General features: G+C 52.7%; 1 protein-coding gene across 1 annotated transcript in view; it reads right to left on the reverse strand.

The window, feature by feature from the left end:
* The window catches only part of HEG1 (heart development protein with EGF like domains 1), a 91458-nt gene extending 64833 nt beyond the window's left edge, over positions 1-26625 (reverse strand). Inside the window, exons 1-2 of the mRNA XM_051859197.2 lie at positions 26220-26625; positions 1217-1492 (exon numbers count right to left, since the gene is read on the reverse strand). Of these exons, the coding sequence (XP_051715157.2) occupies positions 1217-1492; positions 26220-26514 (571 nt within the window). The 5' untranslated portion in view covers positions 26515-26625. The remainder of the gene's footprint in view (positions 1-1216; positions 1493-26219) is intronic.
* Between the last annotated feature and the right edge of the window lie 895 nt (positions 26626-27520).

Here is a 27520-nt window from a genome sequence, read left to right on the forward strand (position 1 = left end):
AGTGCGCCGCACGCACTTTCCGAGCTCTGCTGCCGCATCTGCAGATGAACGTGGGGTCGTGCCGGGCGCTTCCCCTGCTGACCTGAGCCCCACAAGCGGGCCTCCAGTGCTCAGGGCGTGAAGCCAGAGCTGCTTTGGATGGCTTCCCCTTCTACCTCGGGCCCTCACCCAGCAGCTCTCCTCTCCGAGTCTACCTGGCCCTTCCCCTTCCCCGCCGTGGCCACCAGGGCAGCAGCAGCCTGGGGGTCCCCCTGCCTCCAGGTTCTCTTCATCTTCCCACCCTCACATGCCCTGCAGCTGACTCCCCCCAGCTTCAAGTGCATCATGTCAGTTCCTGTTCAAAACCCGCAGTGACTCCTCCGAGCACACCGAGATCAAGCGCCGGGTATGCCAAGTCCTCCCTGATCGTCCCTACTCCCGTCACACCACTGTCCTACCCGCTGCTCTGAGCACAACCTAGGCCTCCCCCCGGGAGGCTGTGCTGGTCTTGCTGTCCCACCAGGGGCTCACCCTTGTCTTGCTCTGTGCCTTCACTCACGCTGTCTCGGCATCCCACCCCACCTCCCTCAGATACCCAGACGCGGGCTCCAGTTCCAGCTCTGAAACCGTTTGACCTACACAGCTGGGGTTAATTAACTTCTCCAAACTTCAGCTTTCACATTCCTAAAATGAGAATAACATGACCTCACTGGCCGGCTGTAAGGACTGAGAGAACAGGCGCATCAGGTATGTAGCAGGTACCTAATCAGCGCTCGCTTTCCTTGTACCCCAGCCCCTTCTTGAAATCTTTAGCGAAAAATAGCAGCCGGCCAAGCTGTATAGACTGGATCACAACCAACCATTTGAGCCACATCATCAGAAACGAAACCCACACCAACACAAAGACAGCCTGGCTGTCACTCCCAGCCACACATCCCACCACACCTGTGCCTCCGAGAGCGGAATGTGCGGCAGGGTCCCTGGAGGAGGGGTGAGGTTGGGATCCAGGCCGGCCATGGAATAGGGATGCCATGGGATCGGCCAGGCTATTCAACAAATCTGCCCCACTCCCCGTCCTGCACTTGAAAGCATCCCAGACAGGGCCCTGAGTCACAGGTCTGCTCCACCCCAGCCCAGGGGCCCTGGATGGGTGCAACGGTGGTGGCAGGTGGCAGTCATCTGCTGTCCAGGACTGGACACAGGTGAATGAAGTGAGTGTCCGCCAGCACAGACTCACCGGAGGTGCTGCCCTGGGAAGTCAGAGCTGTTGCTGTGTCAGGCGGGTGCCCAGCAGGAGAAACGGGGAAATCTGTCCCCCCGGAGGAGTGGCGCCTTCCCCCGGCATCCGCTGCTTCAGTTAGAAGAGTGGGGCTTTCCGGAGCCCCTGAAGGTGCTGCATGGCTCTTCCTGGGAGCCTGGCCCACTGTTGCAAAGTCCTCTGGATGGCGGTAAGAAGTGAGGTTTCCTACGCGGGGTTCAGCACTACTCTCTGCCCAGGGGTGCCTTACAGCCGCTGCAACGGTAAGAAAAGGCACGGGTGAGAACCTGCTTTCTTTTATTTTAGATTTATTTATTGGAAAGGCAGAGTTACACAGAGAGAGGAGAGGCAGAAAGAGAAAGAGAGAGAGAGAGAGAGAGAGGTCTTCCATCCGCTGGTTCACTCCCCAGATGGCCACAATGGCCGGAGCTGCACCAATCTGAAGCCAGGAGCCAGGAGCTTCCTCTGGGTCTCCCACGCAGGTGCAGGGGCCCAAGGACTTGGGTCGTCTTCTACTGCTTTCCCAGGCCATAGCAGAGAGCGGGATCGGAAGTGGAGCGGCCGGGACTAGAACTGGCACCCATATGGGATGCAGGCACTACAGGCGGTGGCTTTATCCACTATGGCACAGCGCCAGCCCCAAACCTGCTGTTTTCTAACACCAAAAGTTAAAAAGGGTCATGAACAGACCTTGTGACCTGCTGATTTTACCTGGCTCCTTGAAAACACCACTTGTATGTTTCCCATATGGGAATATTTCTCCTGCTTAGAGGCAGGGCCTGTGGAGACTGCTGTGGGGATGAAGTCACTTCTATCCTGATGGGTCAGGCAGTGAGAAGAAAGCGTCCAACAAGCTGAGGCAGCAGGCAGGCCGAGCCTGCAGTCTGTATCTAAACACTGACAGCAAGCATGTGCTGGTGGGGCTGACACACAGTGGCAAACAAGCTCTCTTTTAGGCCCAAAATATCAGGGGAGCCAGAAACACAATCCATAAAAGTAACTCAAAACTTTCTAGTGGTCACATTTTAAAACTGATACAGGCAGACAGACAGGATCGCATTGATTAGATTGGAAGCTGGAGACCACGCCTTCGTCCTGCTCCTTTTCGTGATCTCATGCCCCTACCTGATCTCACCTGAACACCCACCTGCCCAGACATGTAACCACGCCTCTTTGGAAAGCATATACAAGACTCGATCTCTGCTTTTGCTTCGCTGCCCGCGCTCATGACCATACGCTCGCTCCATGTGCCTCCTGGCCCGCTCTCTGCCTGGTATGGACCCAACTTAGCTTCTAGACCTCTTTCTCCCCTAATTAAAGCCCTCACTTTCCCGTGCACTTCTTTCACTAAATAAAACCCTTAAAACTTACCATGTAGCCTGGTTTGTTTTGAGCCAATATTCAGAATTCTTACCTGAATAGATGGCAAGAACCCACCGGATTATTAATATTAAAATTATTAATAAGGCTGGTTGAGGGGCTGGCGCTGTGGCTCACTTGGTTAATCCTCCACCTGAGGCGCCGGCATCCCATATGGGTGCCAGGTTTTAGTCCCAGTTGCTCCTCTTCCAGTCCAGCTCTCTGCTATGGCCCGGGAGGGCAGTGGGGGATGGCCCAAGTACTTGGGCCCCTGCACCCGCATGGGAGACCAGGAGGAAGCACCTGGCTCCTGGCTTCGGATCGGCATAGCTCCAGCCACTGCAGCCATTTGGGGGGTGAACCAACAGAAGGAAGACCTTTCTCTCCCTCTCTCTCTCACTATCTAACTCTGTCAAATAAATTAAAAAATTAAAAATTAAAAAAATAAGGCTGGTTGATATCAAAACTAAAAAAGGTGAAATTAATTTGCATATTTTGTTTCATTTGACATATCCCAAATTACTACCTTTCAATATGCAATTGGTATAAAAATATCGACATACTTATTTTGGGTATTTATTTATTTGACTATTTGGTTTCCTATTTTTGGTATTCAAGCTTTAAAACCCAGAGATTATCTCACGAGTCACTTTTGTCAAAAGCTTGGCAACCACACTCTCTGTGGCTTCCAGGTCAGCGGTCCTCCACCTGTCCCACCCTCGGCCACTCCCACCCGACACAGTGCTCCTGTCCCTGGGGTTGGCTGGTGGTGATTATGAAAACTCCTACAGGAGACTCTGGCCAGCCTTCCTAAGGGAACCATTTCCTTCCCCAGATCCTTTGAGAATGACTGCGTTGGTGCCTTCTGTTCTGTTTGCTGTAGCTGACGATTAACAGAGGCTTCCTGGGGGGAGGCAGCCACCCAGGCATGTGGGCTCCTCTGGGGCCCAGTGTAGGGCAGGCAAGGCCCACACTCAGCTAGAACCAGGATGCCGAGGGGCAGCCCGGAAGTGGTCTGCAGGTTGGGCTTGAGACCCTGGGGTTGGGGACAGAGTGACCCAGAGGGCACACTCCTTTTGTTCTTTCTACCTGGGCTGCAAGCAAGCTGGCCTACTGGGAGGAGGCGACAGGGACCCAGGGTACTTTCTCTATCCTCTAAATTAACTGAGCACCATGAGAGACATTACTGTCAAGGGGAGCCAGAAACAAGCGATTACAGGGAGGGAAAAGGGACTCGGAACCCAAGGCGCCAAGCTTCCAACGTGAAGATAACGAACTTAGCTGTCTCAGGGCCCCAGACAAGTGCGGGATCGGCCACTGAGGGCTGGCACCGATGCTCCCTTCTTCAGGGAACAGCAGTAGAAGTCCCAGACTCCAGACAGCTCGTGGAGTCCCCGTGAAGCTGCCAAGAGAAAAAGAATGGTTGCCTGCAGGTAGCCCATGCCTCTCACTGAGCCACGCTTGCTCCCTGGAAGGTGAACGGAAGAGGAGAAAGGAGCTAGAAACAAAAACCAACAGGCAGACCATGACCCCGCTCTATCCTCAACAACAACTAAAAGTGCTGACTGAAATATTTTTTAAAAAATATTTCTAAATGCATTGCTGAGCTCGTAAGGAAGGAAAGGATCCAATCTTCTGAGGCCAAAAAGGAACCAAGACTAGTAACAGAGCGGTGAGCTAATACAGAAGCTGGCAGCCGCCCTGGGGCACTTGCTCAACATCTGTGACCTTGAACTTCTGTTCTGATGGCCACTGGGATGCAGCAGATGGGAGAGAAAAGAGAGAGTCTCTAAAGAAACCACTGTGTAGAGCTGGACCCCCAGAGGCCTACACTGCGGGTGTGCGGAACAGAGAAACAAACCTGCCTGCAGAGGGGCGAGCAAGGAAACCTGACCCTGCGATCTTGGTTTTTAGATGGAAAAAGAAATGCACTCAAAATCTGTAGCCATGAAGCTAGCCTTCATATGGGTGTGCAGCACAAAGTCACATCACCTGTGCAGACTGAGCCTCTCAGTTGAGGATGTACAATAAAAATGGTCCCATACCTTGGGATGGTCTAACAACCACTTTTATAGTATGTCAATCATAAATCAAATAGACACACACACATAACCATACATATACATACACATACTAATAACAGTAAGGGGGTGTGCTCCTGGTCCACACCTGGTAGAAAGAAATGCAAATGCTCTCCTCAGGGAGCCTGCATTGTACATAGCAGGTTAAGTCACTGCCAGCGGCACCAGCCTCCAGTGCGGTGTTAGTTCAAGTATGGCTGCTCCACTTCTGATCCAGCTCCCTGCTAATGTGCCTGGGACAGCAGTGCAAGATGGTCCAAGTGCCTGGGCCCCTGCACCCACGTGGGAGACCAGGAAGAAGCTCCTGGCTTCAGCCTGGCCCAGCCATGGCCATTGCAGCCATTTGGGGAGTGAACCAGCAGATGACAGATCTCTCTCTGTCTCTCCCTCTCTGTCTGTAAGGCTGACTTTCAAATAAATAAACTTTTTCAAAAATGCTCTCTACACATCTATCTTCAATCCAAGTTTTATCATTTACCGATAAAATTTTAAGGAGGAAGAAACCACAGTCAGAAATCACAAAATACAATAGGAAACAAGGCATTCAAGGGCAAGGTCAACAAATAACACAAAGAACTCAAACACTAGAATTATTAGAATGATTACTAGAATGTATTATATACAACTACATTCAAAGAAATGAGGAAAAGAGACTTATGATAGTGCTAAAACTACTTGAAAGAAACCTGAGTGGGAATTCTAGAAATGAAAAAATATAATAATTGAAATTAAGAAACTCAACAGCAGATGAAATATGGCTGAAAAAAGGATGAAGAATTAGAAGTCAGATGAGAGAGCGTCAAGAATTAGATAAAAAGAAAATATGAAAAATGGATTAAGAGACAAAAGAGATTGTGAGAAAGACCAGTAAACATCAAACTCAGATTCCAGAAGAGAGAGAGGGAAAGTGGCAATATTCACAGAAGTAATGGCTACGAATTTTCCAGAATGAGGAAAAGCAAGAATCCTCAGACTAAGGAAGCCAACAGATCCCTAGGAGACTAAACAACAAATAAACATAATACACCCCTATCACAGTGACACTGATGAAGACCACAAAGACAAGCTGCTAAAAGCAACCAGAGGAGGGACAGGCGTTTAGTGTAGCAGCTGGGGTGACAGCTGGGACAGCCATATCCCATGCTGAGGTGCCTGGGTCCACGTCCCAGCTCTGCTTCCAATTCTAGCTTCCTGCTAATGTGCTCCCTTGAAGGTAGCAATGACAGCTCAAGTAGTTGGGTTACTGCCACTCACATGGGAGACCTGGATTGAGTTCCAGGCTTCTGGCTTTATCCTGGGCCAGCCATGTATATTGTAGGCATTTAATAAGTGAAGCAGCAGATGGAAGATCCTGTCTGTTTCTATGCCTTTTCAAATAAAATGAAAATAAATACATTTTTGAAAAGATTTAAAAAAAATTTTTAAAGAGGTAGAGTTACAGACAGAGAGAGGGAGAAACAGAGAGAAAGGTCTTCCATCTACTGGTTCACTCCCCAAATGGGTGCAAGAGCCGGAGCTGAGCCTAATCAAAAGCCAGGAGCCAGGAGCTTCTTCCAGGTCTCCCACACAGGTACAGGAGCCCAGGCATTTGGGCCATCCCCCACTGCTTTCCCAGCCCATAAGCAGAGAGCTGGATCAGAAGAAGAGCAGCCGAGACTAGAACTGGCACCCATATGGGATGTTGGCACTGCAGATAGAGGCATAACCTACTATGCCACAGTGCTGGCCCCAATAAATAAGTTTTAAAGAAGCAACCAGAGGAAAAGAATGATGTCATCTACAGAAAATAATCGTCTAACAGCTGATTTCTCAATATTAACAATGGAAGCCAAAAGACAATGGATAAATATTTTTAGTTGCTAAAAGAAGAACTGGAACTGTATACTCTGCAAAGCTGTCATTCAAAAACATTTTGAAAATATCTTTCAAATAAAAACGGTTGAAGTCAAAATTGAGTTTTACCAACCACTTTTACCAAAGAAAATTATAGAGGATTTATTTTAAACAGAAGAAAATCAATCCCAGATATAAGATGCAAGAAGAAATGACGAGCAAGGAAACTATCAGTGTGTGCATAAATCTAAAGAAACGCTGAGTTTATAAAGTTTTAACAATAATTTCTCACTTGTGGGATTAATAAAAGTAGAACAAAGTCTTGAGGGGGATGGCCAGTATCAGGCTATGAGAGAAGGCTACTTTGAGTTGTGTTAAAAATGCATTTAAAATATTGCAAGATGACTCAAACGAATGGAAATACCATGCCTATCACTTCCAAACTGGTAGAATCAGAATGATTTCAAATGTCCATACAGAAAAATCAATAAATATTGCCTAAAACCAAGATAAGCAAATCAGTAAGAAGCAATATAGGCATACTATTTAGGATTATAAACAAAATTACTGAGTTGGTTAAAAGAGTTGAAAGAAAATGAATCTGGGGGAAAATTATGATGGTGGGATAATCAAAGTTTTTGTAATAATATTATAAAATCTATGTAATCTTTATATACGTTTGATAAAAATTAAAATTAAAATTTTAAAACGTTGAAAAACAAGTCAGGGCAAATGTCTATGGTACCTGATAGAAGCTTAGCATCCTGGGGTGGGCACTGTGGCATAATGGGTTAAGCCATTGCCTGGGATGACCACATCCCATACTGGAGTGCCAATTCAAGTCCTGGCTACTTCAAGGCTTCTGATCCAGGCTCCTGCTAACATTCCTGGGAAGCAGCAGATTATGGCACAAGTACTTAGTCTCTGCCACCCACAAGGAAGATCTGGACAGAGTTTCTGGTTCACGGCTTTGGCCTGACCCAGCCTTGGCCGTTGCAGCCATTTGGGGAGTGAACCAATGGATGGAAGATCTTACTGTTTGTCTTCCCCTCTCTCAGTGTCACTCTGCCTTTCAAATAAGTAAAATCTTTGTTTTAAAATGTTTAGCATCCTTAATACACAACTTTTTCAAACCCCGAAGATATATGTACATCTCACAGACCACATGAATGTGCAATCCACAAAAAGAAACACAAGTGGAAAATAAATACATGACAGTGCTCTTGGAAAGCGAAGAAACACAGACCCAATCTATAAAAAAACTTCTTAAAATTTCTATTTACTTTTGCCTATCAAGTTTGCCAAGATTTTAAAGTAGTATCTAATGTCATTTCAGGCACAGAAAATGGACATTTTCATGCAATGTTGACAAAATGTAATTGGCAATCATTCTTGTAAGAACTTAGCAATCTACTGCAAAAGCCTTTATAAAACAAAAGCCTTTATAAAAAGGTATATATTTTGACCTGGGAATTTCATTGCTTGAAATCAGTAAGGAAGGACACAAAATTTTAGGTATAAGGAAGTTTACCATAACAATGTTTACAATACAGAAAATGATAAACCCAAATTTCTGCAACATGGAGTTGGTTAAGTTCATTATGAACCAACAGCACCTTAAAGGACAGAGCAGGGGCAGGCACCTGGAGCAATGGTTAAGACTCTGCTGGGATGCCCACACCCCGAGCTGGAGCGCCTGAGCGCCAGTCCCAGCTCTGCTTCTCATTCCAGGTTCCTGCTAATGCGCATCCTGGGAGGCAGCAGGTGACAGCCCTCAAGCACTTGGGTCCCTGCCACCCACATGGGAGACCCGGACGGAGCCTGCTGCAGGCTCCTGGCTTTGGCCTGGCCCCGTCCCAGCTGTTACAGGCATTTGAGGAGTGAACCAGTGGATGGCAGATCTCTGCCTTTGTCTCTTTGTTTCTGTCTCTGCTTTTCAAAAATAAATAAAAATAAGTTTTTTTTAAAATTTAAAGGAGTAACCAAATTATATCACCATTTTAGTTACACAGCTCACCCTGTATCATTGCATGCAAACATAACTTAAAAACTGATGTGTATGATATGATCCCAGGCTATTAAAAAATGTGTCTCCTAAGAAAAAGAACAGAAATGTTTGGTATTTTGTAAGAGGACCCCATGCCCCGAGCCCTGGAGAAACCACTCTGTAACTCTGTCCCCAGCCTGCTCCCCACAGTCAGCAGACCCGAAACATGAAGTTGACCGGAGCCGCTTTCTAGTGATGAGCTGGGGAGGCGGGGCCCCCGTGCCGTCTCTGAAACACAAGCATGAGTGGCCGTGAGCCACCGCTGCAGCACTGCCGAGTTTACTGTGCCTGGCCCACTCAGCCTCTGGATGCCTACCTCTCAGTGCCAGCGGAGCCACACCTGACGACCGGACCAGGAGAGGAGCCAGTGACCAGAGCAGCTGGAGACAGAAAGCACCCTTGGTCACTGCTGCCACTGCTCAGCCCTGCTGTCCTGACGCCTCTTCTGTCACCGGGGTGCTGCAGCCACCCGGGCTGGGGAAAACTATGATAGCAACCTTCCTCACCTGGGAACCTTGACCTATGTTCCTTTCCCCAGGAACGTAGGCGGCAACATTAAAAAGCTGTTTCTGTTTTTTTAAATCGGTGCCTTGTGAATCTGTGTTGTTATCTAGAAGGAAATGAACCTGCTTCCTACTCTGTCAGGATCTAGAAATTCGGTTCTCAATGAGAGGCTATGGGTGACACCCAGACTGTGATTACGGACGGTCTGGGTTAGACTTCCGGCTCCACTATTTATATATCCCCAAATCCTGGCCAAGATACAGGATTTCTCTACGCTTTGGTTCCCCCGTCCAACACATGGGAGTAACTGTACCTACCTCAGTGGGCCACTGCGAAGGTTAATACAAAACACAGGTAAGAGTTTAGAGCATTATGCGGCTGGTCCAGGCCAAAGGCAGGAGCCAGAACTCTACTCACATCCCACAAGGACGACAGGGGCCCAAGCACTTGGGCCATCTTCTACTTCTCTCCCAGGTGCATTAGCAGGGAGCTGGATTGGAAGTGGAGCAGTGGGACTGGAGCAGGCACTCATATAAGATTCAGCTTTTAACAAAGTGATCTGGGGGCAATGTTGACGAGCAGCCACTGCAGTCTCCCAGTCCTTCTCCGGCAGTGCGCCAGAGCTGGTGCAGGGCGAAGGCCCTCCAGTGGCCAGGCTCCTGGTCCCCTTCAAACTAGGGGTCCACTCTGATCAAAGCTCAGGGCGCTGGCCAAGTAGCTGCTCGAGCAGCTGGTGCTCTGCACAGTTTTGCCCCAGAACCTTCTCCCAGGAGGGCCAGGGAGAACTTAAGGGGCAGAGTGAGACCGCCTCTAGTGTCGCAGTTGCCCTGGGATTAAAAGAGCAGTACCTGCTGCTGCCCTGGGTACTCGGAATGCCCAACTGCTTCTTTTATTGCCAGTGAACTCTACCTTCGGAAAGGGTTAACAGAGCACTCAGGCTGGGCAGGCGGCACCCCCAGTCCAGCCCCGAAAGCCACCCAAGGTCTGGGTTGATTGTGAGCATCCAAGTCTTCACTCTGCTCCACGTGTGCCCGGGAATGACAGTCCGCTGTTTATCAAAGCCACGGGTGAATCCTTTCTGAAGCCCTGAGTTATTTAGCTACTGTAGACAAATTCTGTTTGTGGTGTGGCTCCCTATTCAGCACCCGGAGTAATCCAGGGTCAAGTGGACAGGACGCTGCACAGACCAACCACCTACAGGGCAAGGTATCAGGGGCCTGGAAGAATGGTTAGCAGAACGGATGCTCCCAGCTGTGGATCCTGAGTCCGATGGGGGCAAAAGTCTGTGCCCTGCCCGCCCCCTCGCTTCCCCCCCCCTCCCCCCCCCCCCCCCCCCGCCTCCAGGAGTCCCCTGGGGCGGGAGGCAGCGTCCTGGAGGCTCAACAGGGACTGGTGCTGCTCACTGAGCCCAGGTCAGCTCCCCAAATGGTCAGAGATGATCATTCAAACCCCACTCGCGTCCCAAGGCAAGTGTGCCCCACCACCAACCTCACACTGGAGATTAAATGTACCATTTCTCAGATAGCTTTTGAGCTAAAAATACCACCCTTCCCTCTGCACTCAGCCCCCTACGTCAGGCAGAAACTTTCCCTTGAACCATGAATGGAGATTAAATTAACAAGAGAGTTGTATTGCTTGGCCTGGCTCTTTCCCCTCACGCTCACAACAGCCACTCAGTAATGGCTTCACGGTCCGAGGCATCTGCCTGTGAACCGGCCATCACCAGGGACGCGAGCCCGGCCCCAGAATAGGATTTCCTAATTAGCAGCTGCCGCGCAGTCAACGCCTCACCAGCCGCCAGTGCTGTGGGGTTTTTAAACCTGCATTGTTTCTGAGCTGCGGAGTCAGAGTGCACAGGGAGTGTCATCCAGCGAGGTCACTTCCTCCCGGAGAGGAGAGCCCGCCCCGCCCCCCTGCACCGCTGGTGGTGACCGGCTGCCAGCTCCGAGCTTGTGTTTCAGGGGGCACAGAGCTGCAGAGTGCGCCCCTCCATTTGAATTCAGATTTCACCAACAGCGCTCAGCGCTCTCCATGTCTTCCCATGCACTATCTCATCGAATGCTCAGGACAGCCGGGTAACGTGGGTACTGCTGTCCTCGTGGGGCACAGGGGGGAAAGCGGGGGGCAGAAAGACTACGTGATCACTATTTCCGGGTCACGCCATCCGCACCTAGGTCTCGCTCCACCACACTCCAGCTCCAAGGCGCCGCAGAACAGAGCCAGAGTCCAGCTGGCTCCCCAACTTCAGCCTTCAGCACAGGCGCACTGGCCTCGCTTCTCCCAAAGAGGCAGGCAGCGGCGCCTACCCCACGGCCTTCGGTGGCGGACTGCCGTGCTTTGACAGCTACACGGTATTAGCCGGCAGTCTGGGTAAGAGACCGTCTAGATCTGCGTCTAACTCAGAGATGATTGTTAACGCGTAAAGAAAAGAATGGTGAGAGCCAGAGTGGAGAATGAAACGTGAGGTCCGGGGCGATGTCGTTAACTTCAGGGGGAAAACGCCCAGCGGCAGGCCAGGAGGACCGAGGAAGGGAAGGAGGAGAGGAGCCAGAGACACAGACCCAGGTGACAAGGCAGGGAGAGGGGCCAGCCAGGAGGAAGGCAGTGCACGCCGAAAGGCGGCAAGGAGGGAGGCCACGGTGGGTCGGGGTAGCCCCTAGGCTTCTGCAGGGTGTCCCTCTGGGGATGAAGATGAGGGTCACACGGTAGGGTGAAGGTTCCCGAGGCTAAGGTTCTGGAACAGTAGGACCCTGATCCCCCGCTGCACGGCCCCTGTTCTTGCCGCTTTCCCAGGGCCCTCAGCTTGAGACCCACCCCCACTTTAGAACAAAGGGGTTGTGGCTTTGTGCCTACACTGCTGCAGGTACCAGCAACAGGTTCTTACAACCCTACCCATAAGAATGGGTTTCTCTGTGATTTTTTTTTTTTAAAGATTTATGTATTTATTTGAAAGGCAGAGTTACAGACAGCGGTGGGGATAGAGAGACAGAGAGAAGATCTTCCATCCACTGGTTCACTCACTAAAAGGCTACAATGGCCAAGGGTGGACCAGGCTGTAGCCAGGAGCCCGGAACTCCATCTGGATCTCCCACATGGGTGGCAGGGTTCCACGTACCTGGGCCATCTTTCGCTGTCCTCCCAGGCACATTAGCAGGGAGCTGGATCAGAAGTGGAGCAGCCGAGACTCAAACCAGCGCCCATATGGGAAGTCAGCGTCACAGGTGGCTTAACCCACTGCACCACAACACCGGCCCCTTTTTGTAATTTTTAAGGTGAGTGTCACAGCTGCCTGGATTGATGAAAACTGCTACCTTTAGTGCCCCTCCTTACCCAGGGATCAATCCATTTCTTCCGCCAGGAACAAGGGGGCAACTGCTGATATGGGAAGGGGAGAAGAGACTTAAGGTACAGGGGGTGGGCACCGCACGGCTGGTGAGAATGAAAAATGGAACAGCCACTGGGAGAAACAGCAATGGCAGTCCCTCAGAATCTGAAAAGGAGGGTTCCCGTGGGATCAGGCAATCCCACCTCTGATATGCATCTGAAAGAGTTGAAAACAGAGACAGATCCTTCTACACTCATGCTCATAGCAGCATTATTCAAAATAGCCAAAAGGAGGAGGCAACTAATGCAATCAACAGATACATGGATCCACAAAGCAGGGTATAAACATACAATGCTGGCATCTTAAGACGCTGGTTAAGTGTACCCTGCCCCTCATCGTAACACCAAGACTTCATACCCTGTGCTGGCTCCTGGCTCCAGCTTCCTGCTAATGCAGATTCTGGGAGGCAGTGGTGGTGGCTCAAACAACCGAGTTCCTGCCACGCAGTCCTGGACTGCATTTCCAGCTGCCAGGATCACCCTGGCCCAGTCCCAGCTGTGGGGGGTACTTGGGGAGTGAACCAGATCACTGGGGAGTTCTCTCCCCCAACTTCTGTCTCGCAAAGATTTTAAAAATGCGCAAAGTTGAACATGCTACAACATGGGTGAACCCTGAAACTACAGGAAATGGAATCAGAGAGACACAAAAGGACAAACACTATATGATTCTACTTATATTGCTGTGGGCACGGGTGTAGTTTAATCTCTACGTCAGGTTTCTGCCTCTCACAAAGATGTCTAAGTGAAGACATTTACATAGGAGCACACATAGGAGCAGGATTTACTCAACAGTGAGAGAGAAAACATATATTCACGTGTGAGTGCAGCCTCCTCGCATGGAACAACACCTGTTAGGAGAGGGCCAGAGGGTTGCCTGGAGGGGGGGGGTGTGGATTAGCTCCAAACCAGTCCCTCTTTCAGGAAGTAGCGGTGGTGCCTTTACATGTGTGTAGCCACCTGCATTTCCATGGCGTCTCCCCCTTCTAGGTCCCAGATGAAACAGGTACATGTGGGAAACGGGGCGTTTGACTGACAGGTGAACGGATAACACTACACTGGGGACTTGCAGGGACTTCCAGCTCACTCAGACCTAAACCAGCTACCCAGTTACACCACATCAGTGTAAGTTATCTAGAACGGGTAAATCAGACAGAAAGTAGAACAGAAGCCCTTAGGCGGGGGGCAGGGAGGAATGGGAGTTATTACTTAGTGTTTCTCTTTGGGATGATGAGAAATGTCTGGAAACAGGTGTGCCTGCACTCAATGCCACTGAAATAGACAGTTAAAATGGAAGCCTCCACGTTACCTGTACTTTACAATGAAAATGTGTGTTTACTGAGCACTGACTACAGACAAGACACTGTGAGAGTTACAAAGCTGAGTCAGATACAAAATCTGCCCCAAGGAGCTTACTACTTCTAAGGGAGCTGAACTGTAAATAAATCCTCATGATGTCCCTGGGGTGTGCCACCTGCCCTGGGGACTGGGGAGGCACAGGCTGCGACAAGAGACCCACCCTCTCCTGCACAGCTGCTGAGCCCCCTGCAGACAGTGGGGCCCTTCCCTTCCCCAGGGATCCTCTGGGCCAGGGCTAGGGGGATTCCAGGCCGGATGGGCAGCCGTGGGCTATTCTGGGGCAGGCAGGAACCGCAGGGGCGTGGGGGAAGGTGGCTATCATCTCCCCAGAAAGGCAGCCGCCTACTCAGCTCTGCCACTCGGGGCTGTGTTTTGAAAAACTGCTGCGGATGTAATGATTTTGGGTGGAGGACGTTCGGGAGCCAAATGCGTTTGTGGGAACAAAAGACTCAGCCCTGGAGCTGGACTGTGCAGGGCTCTCGGGGAGTTTCACTTCCTTCCTGGTTCTTAGTCTGAAAGGAGCAGCCCTGAGCAAGCTCATGCCCAGTGCCAAGTGTCCAGGGATGGGATTTTTAAAAGCCCCCTGCAAGAATCTCTAGGGTGCAAAGCACACAACCAACAAGGCACACTGCCCTGCCCCCTCCTCCCCGGGAGGCAGGCTGCTTTTGTTCAGCTTAGCACATCTGGGGAGAAAGGCAGACCTACGGGACCCGGGACCCCGTGCCCAGCCGCGGGAGAGGGCCTGGCCTGCAGCCCTGTGTCAGGGGTCAGCCTTCCAGAAACAGAACTGGCCCTGAGGTGCCCTTGGGGCAGTAGGGAGGGAGGAGGGACCTTGATATGACCTCAGTACTTGACTTTAAAAATAATTCTATAGGTTTAAAAATAAAGGCCTTGAGAAAAAGCCCGAGGGTTGAAGGTCAGAAGATGGCCATTCAGTTCCAAAAGCGAATAAACGGCTTCCTGTCTGGGGGGGGGGGGTGGGGTGGCACCGGGTTCTGAGCCAGCACATACCTTGCCCTCAGGTCCTTCGAGAAATACTCAACTGAGTGGCTAAAGAGGAGGCCCAGGCCAGCAGCTCTCGGTGCCTGGCTGGGAGGGCCCAGGGCCAGGGAAGTGGGCTCCGTCTCCAGTGCAGTCACCATTAATACTCACTCACACCCAGAGAGGAAGCGGGTGGCAGGGCTCCACCAAAGGAGACCTGCCAGGTTAGCGAAACAATAAAAAGGCAAGGAAAAACATCCTGGTTCCGAGGAGGAAGAGGGGGAGAGAGCAGCGAGGAGGGGCAGACAGGAAGAAAGGCGTGAGGGAGCTAGCGGGTGCGGGCGCGGGCGCGGGCGCGGGTGCGGGCGCCGGGTTGGGGACGCGGCGGGGGCGCAGGCAGCTGACTTGACTGTGTTCTACTTGGCATTTGTCTGGAGACTCTGGGAAGCCGAGAAACCGAATTCGTCTAGGGACATTTACGACGGTGAGAAATGGACACTGTGGCTGCAGGAGAAAAGGCGCTCACCACGGGGGCCTGGCGGGGGAACCCCGGGGGTGAAGCTGTAGACTCTGGTCTAGGGGGAAAGAGGCGCGAAGTTTGTGATCACGCCTTCGAAATGAAGACGGGGAGGCCCTACACTCCATTCAGATGTCAGCAGAATTCTAAAACATCAGCTGTATACCGTAGCCAGTAAAGACAAAGATAAAACAGAGGAAGAAGAGAGGAAGGAGCCTGCGGAGAGAAACAAAACAAATACAGAGAGGGAGAAATGAAGCCTGGAATTTAAAAAAGGAAAAAAAAAAAGTCACACCGGAATAGAACAATAACAGTTATAATTACATGATTATTATAATTGGCATCATCATCATCACGTGTATCATTGCAGCTGAGTGGATACAACACTACCTCCTCGCAGGAGGTACTGGGCACGACAGGTGACTGCCCCAGGCCACCCTCACCACAGCCCTCTGAGGTCGTCTCATTGTTACCCCTGCCTTTCTGATAAGGACACTGAGGTCCAGTGACATTAAGTAATGTCCCTGGGTTACACAGCAAAGCAGTAAAATCAGACCGAACCCCACTTCTGACTTCAGAAAAAAATTTACAACACTACAAAAATAAACAAAGAACAAAAGGTGAGGAAGAGGGAAACTAAGAGGGAGCTACAAAAACCTGGTGATGAGTGTGGAGAGTGACACACAAAGGAGACACACGGAGCCAGGCCTCTCCACGCGGGCTCCTGACACGGGGCCGGTGCTCGCCTGCCGATGTCCCCAGCAGCCCCGTGCCCAGGTGGAATCCAGTTCTGAGAGGATGCAGAAAGGGAGGAAGGAGATGGATGGGAGGGAGGCCGGGGCCCCAAAAGGCAGGAAAAGACAGCCAGAGACCAAGATGCCTGCGGCTGGACGGGGTGGCTGACCGGCTCAGGCAGGTAAGGTGCGGGGGCGGGGCTGGACAGGGTCGCTGACCAGGTCAGGTGTGGGGGAGGCACGGCGCAGGCTTGCTTCACAGCTGTCACCTGTTGGTATGAAGGGAACGCGATGACCACGTGTGGGCGCCTGGCGAAGGCGGGCCACACAGAACGGGTCTGCTGCAGCGAGGCGAAGCAGCGCAGCGCAGCACTGGTGGACACCATGCCCCTCGCTCTCTGGGCCTCGTCTGCTTGCTCCAAGACGCCTTCCCCAGAGTCCGCCGGGCCCTTGTGCCGCTGCTTCATCTCCTTCCACAACTCTCACCTAGCCGACCACATTCTGCGTCTCTCTGCACCGCACAGGAAATGATCCAGAAACGTCCCGGGCCGAGCTGGAGGGAGAAGCCGAGGGTGGACCCCTGAGGAGCATCTCACGCGGTGGGAAGAAGACAGATGAGGGCACCCAGCACTGAGAAAGACCACTGTGACTTCCTAGAAACCTCTCTCGCTGCACCTGCTCTCCAGCGTCGTACTCCTGCCTCCACATGCACCCTCCTCAGGAGGGGCTGCTTCACTTGGGCACATCCGTGCCCTGAGCTCCTGGGATCGCTAACGACTAAACCAGACTCAGCGCATGCATGCATACAAAGTATGCCCACGAGGACCGATGCACCACGCAAGTGGCCCTATCATCTCCAAGGTTAAACGACTTGCTCACGGTCTTAGTTCACTGCATTGTGGCTACAATCACTGGTAACTACATTCACAAGTGTTTTCAGAGTCCTAATTATATTTGCTCCTCTTTAAAAGCCTTGTTAATCTTATTAAGGATAGACATCAAATCACCATGCCTCTCCTTAACACAATTAAGAGCTAGAAACAGGGGCCGGCACTGTGGCACAGCTGGTTAAGCCGCTGGCCTGCAATGACACCATCCCATACAAGCTCCGGTTCAAGTTCTGGCTGTCTCCGATCCAGCTCCCTGCTAATGTGCCTGGGAAAGCAGCAGAAGATGGCCCAAGTGCTCAGTCCCCTGCCACCCACATGGGAGACCCGGGTGGAGTTCCAGGCTCCCAGCTTTGGCCAAGCCCTGCCCTGGTCATTGCAGACATTTGTGGAATGAAGCAAGAGATGGCAGATTGCTCTCGCCCTCTCTCTAACCCTGCCTTTCAAATAAGTAAATAAATCTTAAAAAAAAAAAAAAAAAAAAAAAAAAAAACCTAGTGACATGAGGCAGCTGCCCAATGCCACAAAGCAAGACCAAAAGTCCTCTGATCCCCACCAGAGCTCCTGCGCCACCACGGACATCTCTCTCCGTTACTGCAAGGCAGGACTATCCCAGAAGTAATCCTTCACCAACTGCAAGAATTCACCTACCCCAGTGAGTTCCAGCCTCTTCCAAGGGGTCTCAGTAACACAGCATTTATTCTAACAACGCTTTTACTGCTCAAACTGCTCTCTAAATTGTGTGTGTGTGTGTGTGTGTGTGTGTGTGTGTGTGTGTTTTAAGATTTATTTATTTAAGAGGCAGAGTTACAGAGAGAAACAGAGATAAAGAGAAAAGTCTTCCACCTTCTGGTTCACTCCCCCAATGGCTGCAAAGGCCGTAACTGGGTGGATTTGAAGCAGGAGCCAGAAGCTTCTTCTGGGTCTCCCACATGGGTGCAGTTGGGCCATCCTCCACTGCTTTCCCAGGCCATCAGCAGGGAGCTGGATTGGAAGTGGAACAGCCAGGACTTGAACCAGCATCCATATGAGTTGCTGGCGACACAGGTGGAGGTGCAACCTACTACGCCACAGCGCCAGCCCTCTTTGCTAACTTGCAATAGAGCCTGCAGAGTATTCTCTTGAGTTGCCTAAATGACAGATATGCATCCTTTGATAACGGAGTGGGATTATTTTAGAAACAGACAAAACTTCCAACCCCAATCTGATGAATGATTCTGGAGATGGAGATGGGTGACTCCATTTGAGATCCAGGATGAGGTCTGACTGCAAAGAAACACAGGCATGTCGCAGGCTGAGCTGCGCCCCCACTCCCCCAACACTTCATGTGTCAATAACTCCCAACGGTTCTGATGTGAAGGAGGATATGTATTGACTCCCGAGGTCCAAGTATGACCATTTTCCCAAGGCTTATCATTGTGTCCAAACACCTCACATACTGTCTGTATCCAATCCTCATGGCTCTCTATGCATTCATCTGGTCCCCTTGGATGACCAATGCTAGGCAAGGGATGGTGCCCCATTTTTCTGACTTCAGATCCTCAAATCTGGCTCTGTCTTCTCTGTGTCTGAAGCTGAGGATGGAGAGAAAATTCTAGAGATTCCCTCGAGTGAGGCTGGCAGTGGTTGAAGCCGTTTCCATCTCCGCCCTTCCACCCAGGGAGAGAAAATGGGGTGCTTTTCAGGGCCGGCCTAGCACCTGACGATCACCAGCCGTGGCCTTGCACAAGGAACATCCCTCGGGCAGACTGCCACGGGTATCTCTCTCCTATACATCTGCTACTCTTTCCTCCCATTTGCTGCTTCAGCTCCAAGGACAGAACCGGTAGGGCTACCGGGAGGGCTTGACCTTGGCCTCTGCCCTCTTCTTGTCACCCATTATCCCTCCCTGGTCTTCATCTCCCAACCTGTCAGAGACATTGTCAACTTAACAAACCCACCTTGTTGGTTCTAGCAGGTTGCAGAGATGGGGGGTGGGGGTATCCAAGAAGGTCAGAGACCCCCCTCAAGCACCCCCTCCCTAAACCCCAGGAACTGGGAACAGAGTCTTGCCTGCCTGCCATGCCACCTGACCTGTCAGCTTTCCTCAAAAGCTTTTACATGGCAGGAAAGCCAACATAGTTCAGCGAAGGCCAGGCATCCCAGAGCTAAGATATAAAGCAAAAGGAATGTGTCCATTTTTCATAGCCCCTGCAGACTTGGCAGATGGTCTTTCCGGACACTTAGGAGATCTGACCACCATAGTCCTAATGTCACGTGGCAACTGGGCCCTGCTGCAGAACCTGCACAGCACCCACAGGAAAACCCGACTTCCTCACGGCCTTCCTTCTGTCTGATCCCGAGACAAGGAGCGCTGGGTCCCACCGCAGGGCATTTGTTCTGGCTGTTCCTCTGCCTCGAAGGCGCTGAGACAGGAATGTATCTGGCTTGTATTTAAAAATCATCTGATGTGAGAAGCGGAGAGAGAAAAGAGGCTAGAGAGGTGGCAGGACGCGCAGACCTTGTATGTGCGGGGCTGTTCTCACTATAGGGCAAACCCTTGGAGGGTTTCCAGCCCAGGAGTGAGGCACCTGAATTACATTTTCAGACTAGACCACTCTGGCTTCTAGGGCTTCAACTACTGCTTCTCCAGGCAGAATCTGGCCCTGGCCTCCCTCTAGTTCAGTTCCACATTCTCAACTGTCTCCCACACTAGTCCATGACCTGTTTTCAGCCTTCTCCTCCCAATGCATCCACACCCTGCCCACCGGCATCCTGCAACCCCGTGCAGACCTGTCTGTGCCTCATCCACAGGCCGCAGCAGCAAGCACACAGATCAGTGAACACGCCCACGCCACTGCTCCCTCATCCAAAGCCCTCAGGGCTCCTGGACGCCTTGCAACCCTCCCAGAGTGCCCAGGCTTGTCTTCAACAACTCCAGTGATCGTGGGCCCAGCTGGTCTCCCCTGAGTCCTCTCCTCCAGCCGGCCTGGCTGTTGGTCACCTCTATTTTAGACATCTGGCCTTTTCAACCTGGAGATTCTGCTGATGCCAATGACCTCTCCACCTGTCTGTTCGCACCCTGGTGTCCCTGGACCATCTGCCCCTAGCAGTCTCCAGCTCTGCCTGCTGCAGCCATCTCTATCCACACCATTCCAGTGGTCAGCATGATCTTGTGACGACATTTCGTCAGTTATGAATCACTAATGCACCTCAGCCTCACTTTTTCCCACGTCGATGTCTGTGCTTCAATAAGACTGCAGCTTCTCTGGGGGCTGTGCCGACCAGCACGACCACCTGCACATCACCTGGCACAGCCCTTCGCAACACCGCGAGGACTCGGGGAGCATTTCCTGATGTACAAATCAGTCCATGTGACGAAGACGGGGACATCTGCCACTCTCCAGCAAAACAAGAGGGAAAAGATGGGACAGAAACAGCTTTGCTTCTGCCCACACAGGATGAATGGCGAGTGGGGGGGGGGGGCATAGACGCTCAAAGCGAAGCAATCTCAGGGCTTCTGAGTGGGGTCCCCTTTGCCCTCCCCGCCTACTGGAAAAGTACGCATCACAACTGCCTTGTGATATCAGCCACTGCTGCACGTTCCCAGGGAAGAGCCCATTCACAAAGCCAATAATTCCAGCTTGGCTGACAATTAACATAGCTAACTCTGGCATCGAAAACTTATAGACTAGTATACAACTAGTCCATAATTCACAATCTTTGTATAAAATGCTATTTTGTACATGCAGAAAGCCTTACGATCTTATCTTGGGCAATTAAGAAAAAAACTGGGGGGCAGACTTCTACTCTGTAGGTCCTCCCCATTCCCAAGTCATCTCCCTAGCTCTCCGCCCTCCCCAGTCATGGTCCCTAATCTCTCCAAAAAGGCAGGAGCCTGGAAATGAGGAACAGAGGAAGAACGAGGAGCTGGAGGGGATCTGAGCCGTCTAGGACAACTGCAGCTCCATCTCACAAAGAAAACTGGGACTCCATGCGATGGTGCGTGCGCGACCAGATGTGGTCAAAATCTACTCAAATCCTGCCTCCTCCATGTGCTGTGTACTCTAACCTCACTAGGCTTCAGTCTCCATGCTTGTCAAAGGGAAATTCTGTCCCTCACTGCATGTTTTGAGAGTTATGTGGGAAAAGGGACACGAAGGCACCCGTCCACACAGGTGCTCCAAGTTGAGTCAGCAGGAGCAACAAAACTAGTGTCCTTCTCTGTCATTTTCCTGGGAGCCTTTGAAGGCAAGGACAGTTTAAAAAATTATTTATTCATTTATTTTGCAAGTCAGAGTTACAGAGAGAGAGGGAGAGAAAGTGATATCTTCCATCTATTGGTTCCATTCCCCAGATAGCTGCAATGGCTAGCACTGGGCCAGGCCGAAGCCAGGAGTTTCTTCCAGGTCTCCCACATGGGTGCCGGGGCCCAAGGACTTGGGCCATCTTCTGCTGCTTTCCCAAGTATATTAGCAGGGAGCTGGATCAGAAGAGCAGCAGCTGGGACACAAACCGGAACGCATATGGGATGCCGGCACTGCAGGCGGACACTTAACCTACTACGCCATAGCCCAGGGCCTGGGAAGGCCACTTAGGACAGTGGAAACCTCCTTCTCATACCAAAAGGATGCAGAAGATGGAGGGAAGCCACTAGAGCAGTGAGCGGCTAAGGAAACCACGCTGCCATCCATTCTTGGCCTTCTTTCTGTGTGTCTCTGGACAGGGACGACTCAGCTCCAGGAACACTGTTTGCAGCCAGCTGGGCGGGGCCGCTGCAAGGCCAGGGCTCCCTGGGAGGGCCAGGCACCTTCTGCAGCTGTGCAGGACCGGGCGGCAGTAACTGCCAGGCTGGGCATCAGCTACCTCTGGTCTCCCTCTACCCACTCCACTCCACTCGCAGGCAGAAAATATCAGTTCAGCATTTGCACACACTCAGGAAAGTGATAAACGGTTTGTGCAAGCATAGAAGGATGTGGCTCTGCGAAAATGCTCAGGATCACTAGCCATCAGGGAAATGCAAATCAAAACCACAATGAGGTTTCACCTCACCCCAGTTAGAATGGCTCACATACAGAAATCAACAAACAACAAATGCTGGCAAGGATGTGGGGGAAAAGGTACCCCAATCCACTGTTGGTGCGAATGTAAACTGGTGCAGCCACTGTGGAAGACAGTATGGAGATACCCCAGAAATCTGATATAGACCTACCATATGACCCAGCCATTCCACTCCTGGAAATTTACCCAAACAAAAGAAATCAGCATATGAAAGAGTGATGTACCCCATGTTCATTGCAACACAATTCACAATAGCAAAGATATGGAATAACCCAGATGCCCATCAACTGGATAAAGAAATTATAGTATATATACATTATGGAGTACTACTCAGCTGTAAAAAAATAAAAAATAAGATCCTGTCTTTTGCAACAAGATGGTCACAACTGGAAACCATCATGCTTAATTAAATAAGCCAATCCCAAAAACACAGATATCATATGTTTTCACTGATCCAATATAACTAACAGAATACCTGAAATGTATTGGAGTGAAATCGACATTTTGAGAATAGATGACTGTTTATAGCCCTTGTCTCTTCCACTGAGGAAGAGTGATTTGTTCTGTTTTCTTTCTCTTCATACTATGTGTTGAACTCCTTTACTTAGAGTAGGATTAACTACACAATCATTAAGTATACTGAAAACAGATCACTATAAAAATTAAGAATGGGAATCCGAGGGCGGGGGGAAGGGTTGGAGTGTGGGTGGGAGGGTGGATGGGGGAAAATCCCACTATATTCTTAAATCTATCTATATATCATATATATATATAACTTAAATATATGAAAGTTGTATACTTTAAATAAAATTAAAAAAAATATTTTGAAAAGGGCTGCAGCTCTGAAACACACATGTACCCGGAGAGTCCCTAAGCCACACTCCTCCTATTTTGGGGCACCCCATGAAAGCAAGCTGGCTTCTCAGGAACCCACACTTGACCTCAGCCAGGAGAGAGGTGGCCGCATTCCTGGAGGACAGCCACTCTCATCCTGAGGGGCTGCCGCCTGCCCAGCCCGGGGCTTCGCCGCACCTCCCAATGGTTCTCCCGGCAGCCAAGCTAAATGACGAAGTTGGCCCACAAAGTTAGAGCAATTCAGGGGACAGCTATTTAACAGCTCAGAAGGGGCTGGGCTCAAAGCAGTTCCTTTACCCTAGGGAGCTGCATTTTTCTAAGATTATTATTCCTTGGGCTGGCTGTTCGGCTACCCCGCGTCATTTCCCCTTTGGGTGGGAAAGTGCTTTCCTTCTGCATTGATTTGCATTATGATTTAAGCCCTTTTCCCCCTTCATCTGCAGATCTCACCATTAAAATGTGACCTGTGGATTGCAAAATCAAGGCATATAAACTTCGCAGTCAGTTTGGAACTGTGGCTGGGAAAACGCTGGCAGTGAGAGAAACCGTGTGGTCTCAGCAGCCTGTCACCACGGGCCCGAGCACCAGCAGTGAGTGCTGCTGAACAGTCGCAGGGTGACAAGGGGACACCAAAGTCTAACAGTGGCCACACGGACAGGGGGCTACTCTCCAGGGACTTACACCCTAACGCAGGCATACGACCACATACAGATCACAGGGGCAGAGACTCAAGGGCGAGAACCCTGCACTCTGCCAGGAGAAGGGCCAGAAATGACCCCCAGGGAAGAAAGGGGCCTCTCTGGTCCCTGCGACTGACACCAGTGTATGAGAGATCTTCAAAAAATTCATGTGAAAATGCAGACTATGGAAAAAAAAAAAACAGGCATGAATTTCAAAGTATCTTGCCTCAATATAAACTTATCTTTTTTAATGGTACTTTCCACAAACTTCTGGAAGTACCCTCGTAGTCGGAAGCCCAGGCCGGGTGCATGGCAAAGAAGGAGCCGCAGGCAATATCCCCTACAATCAAGTGAAGTTCATTGTTAAGATCCAGGCTTGTGACCAGCAGGAGCCTCGGAGCAGAGCCTGGAAGCCCACCTGTTGGGGTACTGGGGAGGGAGACGCCGGCACAGGACACAGCGTTGAGACTTTGCTGCTCGGTGAAGTAAGGAATGGGACCTGGTGATACCTGGTGACCAAGCAGCGACTCAGGCCCGCTGAAATCACCTCACACAGGTCTCCTCCTTTGCTGGTCCTTTTCCCTCCCTAATGACCTTGTCGGAGTCACCACCAGGAAACAAGCACAGGCCGAGACCCTCAGCCGCGCTCTCAGCAAGCCGCTGATCCGTTCACCTCTCCTGCTCTCCCCCCCTTTTTTTTTTTTTTTTTTTTTTTTTTGACAGGCAGAGTGGACAGTGAGAGAGAGAGACAGAGAGAAAGGTCTTCCTTTGCCGTTGGTTCACCCTCCAATGGCCGCCGCGGCTGGCGTGCTGCGGCCGGCACACTGCGCTGACCCGATGGCAGGAGCCAGGAGCCAGGTGCTTTTCCTGGTCTCCCATGGGGTGCAGGGCCCAAGCACCTGGGCCATCCTCCACTGCACTCCCGGGCCACAGCAGAGCTGCTCTCCGCTCTCCAGCATCCCCCTCCCTGATCTGGCCCCTGGGCCGGCGGGAGAGCAGGCACTCCTTGGGCAGTCTGTGTGGCGGCCCCAGAACAGGTGCCGTGGGCAAGAGAAGGCTAAGACTCCCTGTCTGCTTTCAGGAACTCTCCTACACATTCTGTCCAGCGCCTCCCGCACCTGAAGCCTCCATCATGCTCACCTCCCCCAGGTGAACCATACCCAGGAGGCTGCAAAGTCGGGTCTAGCAGCCACCTGCCTGGCTGCAAGGACAGTTTGGGTCACTTCAGGGACCCAATCCTTACCCACTGTGCCCCTGTGCAGACTCCAGAACCCCCGTATTTGATCTGTGGGCTTCCCAGCTACAAGGAACGAGCCTCTCGTGCAGCCCATCCACAGGGACCCCCCTTCTCAGCATCCCTCGCACTCTCCCCCCAGGGCTGGAGCCTGCACAGCAGCCAGGAGATGGCCATGGCTTCCCAGCGGCCCCTCTGCAGGGCCCAGCCCCTGCACGCCATTCTCTGCGCTCCTAGGTTACTCATCTAGCCGGAGAAAGTCAGGAAATGTTTTCTTTTATGTCCTCGGTCCCTTCCTGCGGACACTCCGCACACTGTGTGGGAAGTCACCTAAAGTCAAGGTCCCTCTGGGATGTGGCTCCCGCTGGCCTTTTGAACAAGGCGTGACCTTCCACCTTCTCACCGGGCCTCCGTTTCCCAACCTCCTGCCAGTGAGTTAGAAATTCCCAAGGAGCACGCATTCTCCTGATCTGATTCCAGGGCACACCTCTAGATTGGATGAAGCAAGTACTCCGCAGAGCAGAAAGCTCATGAGATACCTGAAACTTACAATGAATGATTTCTCAAAGCTGCCCCTGAACGCCAACATCCGGTGTGGCAAGCAACCCGGCCCCTCCGGGGCACCCCCGGGGCAAGGCCCAGTGTCACACACAGGAAGGCACCCGCCAAGGGCACCACGTTGCTTTGCTCAAAGCGCTTTCCAGTTATTTTTACTTTCATTTTATCACATCATCGCTAAGAGGCGTGGGGATCATTACTTCCATTTCGCAGACGGAGAAACTGAGATCAAAAGAGGAAACTTCGAAGGGACACTAAGAATTCCACTAGGGCTGGAATTCCAGCCAGATCTTCCAGACCAAAGGAAGGACCTGGGCACCAAGGTAGCAGGGATGCGGCGGGCGGGGGCGGTGCGTGGAGCAGCGGCTCCCTGGGTAAACAGAGAGAGGGTCCCGAGTTGCGCACCCCCCACCCCCGCCGGCGCGCCCCGGCTTTAGACTGGAACTAGTGGAGCGTAGGCTTTTGAATCACATCCTTTGTCCTGGACAATATCCTCTGAGGTGGAACCCTTCAATTAAAAATCCGTTACTCGGGTTTGAAAGTTGAGCTCTGTACCTGCAGAGGCCAGCTCCGCGTCTACAGGGAAAAAAAGAACGGCACCGGGCCGGCGGCCGGACGTGAGCCCCGAAGCGGGCCGGGGCCGGGAGGGTCCGTCCTCCGCCCCTTCCTTTCGCCTCGCAGCGGGAGGGGGCGGAGGAGGGGCACCCCACGGAGATGAGTTTTCCTCCAGGAGGTGGGGAGCGAAGGGATGGTCCCAGCCCCGGTGCAGCCACCTGCAGAAGCCTCCCTCCCTCCCTCCCAGCCTCGGGGTCCCACGCACGCCGCGGAAGCGGAGCCCCCAACCCGGGTCGCGCGGCGCCCAGGGGCCTAGGGCTGGGGGCGCGCCCACGCCCCCGGCTCGAGGCTCGCGCCGCACCCCGCCTCTCACTCACCCGCGCTCGCGCCTTGGGGGGCCAGACCGGGGCGTCCCCGCCGTGTCGCGGCGCCCGGCCCGGGGGCCGCCTGGCTGGGGTCTGGGGGCGCGGGCCCACGGCGCTCCGGCTCCCGCTCCGGGCCGCTCTCGGGGGCCCGAGCCAGCCCCGCGCCGGGGAGGGGCGCGCCGAGCGCCGGGGAGGGCGGCTGGCCCCGCGTCCCGGGAACCGCCGGCAGCAGCAGCAGCAGCGGCGCCGGCAGCAGCAGCAGCAGCAGGAGCGGCGGCGGCCACCGCGAAGCGCGCGGCGAGGCCATGGTGGCGGCGCCGCCCGCGCTCACATGCCCGGCGCGCGGGGCGAGCGCGGGGCGGCCGCGGGCGCGAGGGACGCGGGGCCGGGAAGTCAGCGAAGTGGGGCTGCGAGCGCGCTCCCCGCCTCAAAAGTTGTGGGCGCCGCGGGCGGGCGGCCGGGGGCGGGCGGGCGCGGCGGGGGCGGCCCGCGGCGCCGCTCCATGCTAATTAGCGCGGGCGGGTCGCGGGGCGGGCGGCTCCTCCTCGGGCTGACATCACCCGGCCGGCGCGCGGGCCCGGGGCGGGGAGAGGCGGGAAGGGGGCGGGGGCGCGCCCGGAGCGCGGCCGGCCTGGGACGGGGGCGGGGCCCGCGACGCCCCGGACGGCTCCGGCCACTCCTGCGCGCCCCTGAACCTGGCTTTGCCTTCTGGAGACGAATGAAACCGAACCTTGTCGATCGGAACCACTCTTGTCAACTCCTTACACGCACAGTGCAGGTCCGGCGAGCGGTGATCCTCACCAACTCCACTGCAACGAGCGCCCGGGCAGAGGAGCGCAGTGGAGACCGGCGCCCTGCTCCCCGCCCGGCTGTCGCCGACCTAGCGGATTCGAGGCGCCGTCCTCTCGTGCCACCCCTCCGCGTCGTCCTCTGGCCAGGGCGGGAAGCCTCTGTCCTCCCAAGCCTGGGTCCTGTCCCCACCCACCGGAGTTCTGCGGAGATGTCGCGGCCGGGAAGCCCAGCTTTGAGTTCAGGCAGCCCTGGGGCTCTGGAAGAGGGCTTCCGGTTGCAGCCTGAGCTCACTGATGCCCGAGGACCACCGGTTTTTAAATGGCCTCTTTCAGGGGAGAGGTGCAAAGATTTCGTGCAAACAAGTTTTCATGCTAAAACAATGTTGGGTGAATAAATAATAAAATGTCTAAATTAGGGGCTGGGGTTGTGGGGAGGGGGTAAATCTGCTACCTGTGACCTGTGGGCACCCAGCTGCTCCATTTCCAGCCCAGCTCCCTGCTAATGCGCCTGGGAAAGCAGCA

Source organism: Oryctolagus cuniculus, chromosome 4 (assembly GCF_964237555.1).
Source record: "Oryctolagus cuniculus chromosome 4, mOryCun1.1, whole genome shotgun sequence".
Taxonomy (NCBI): Eukaryota; Metazoa; Chordata; class Mammalia; order Lagomorpha; family Leporidae; genus Oryctolagus; species Oryctolagus cuniculus.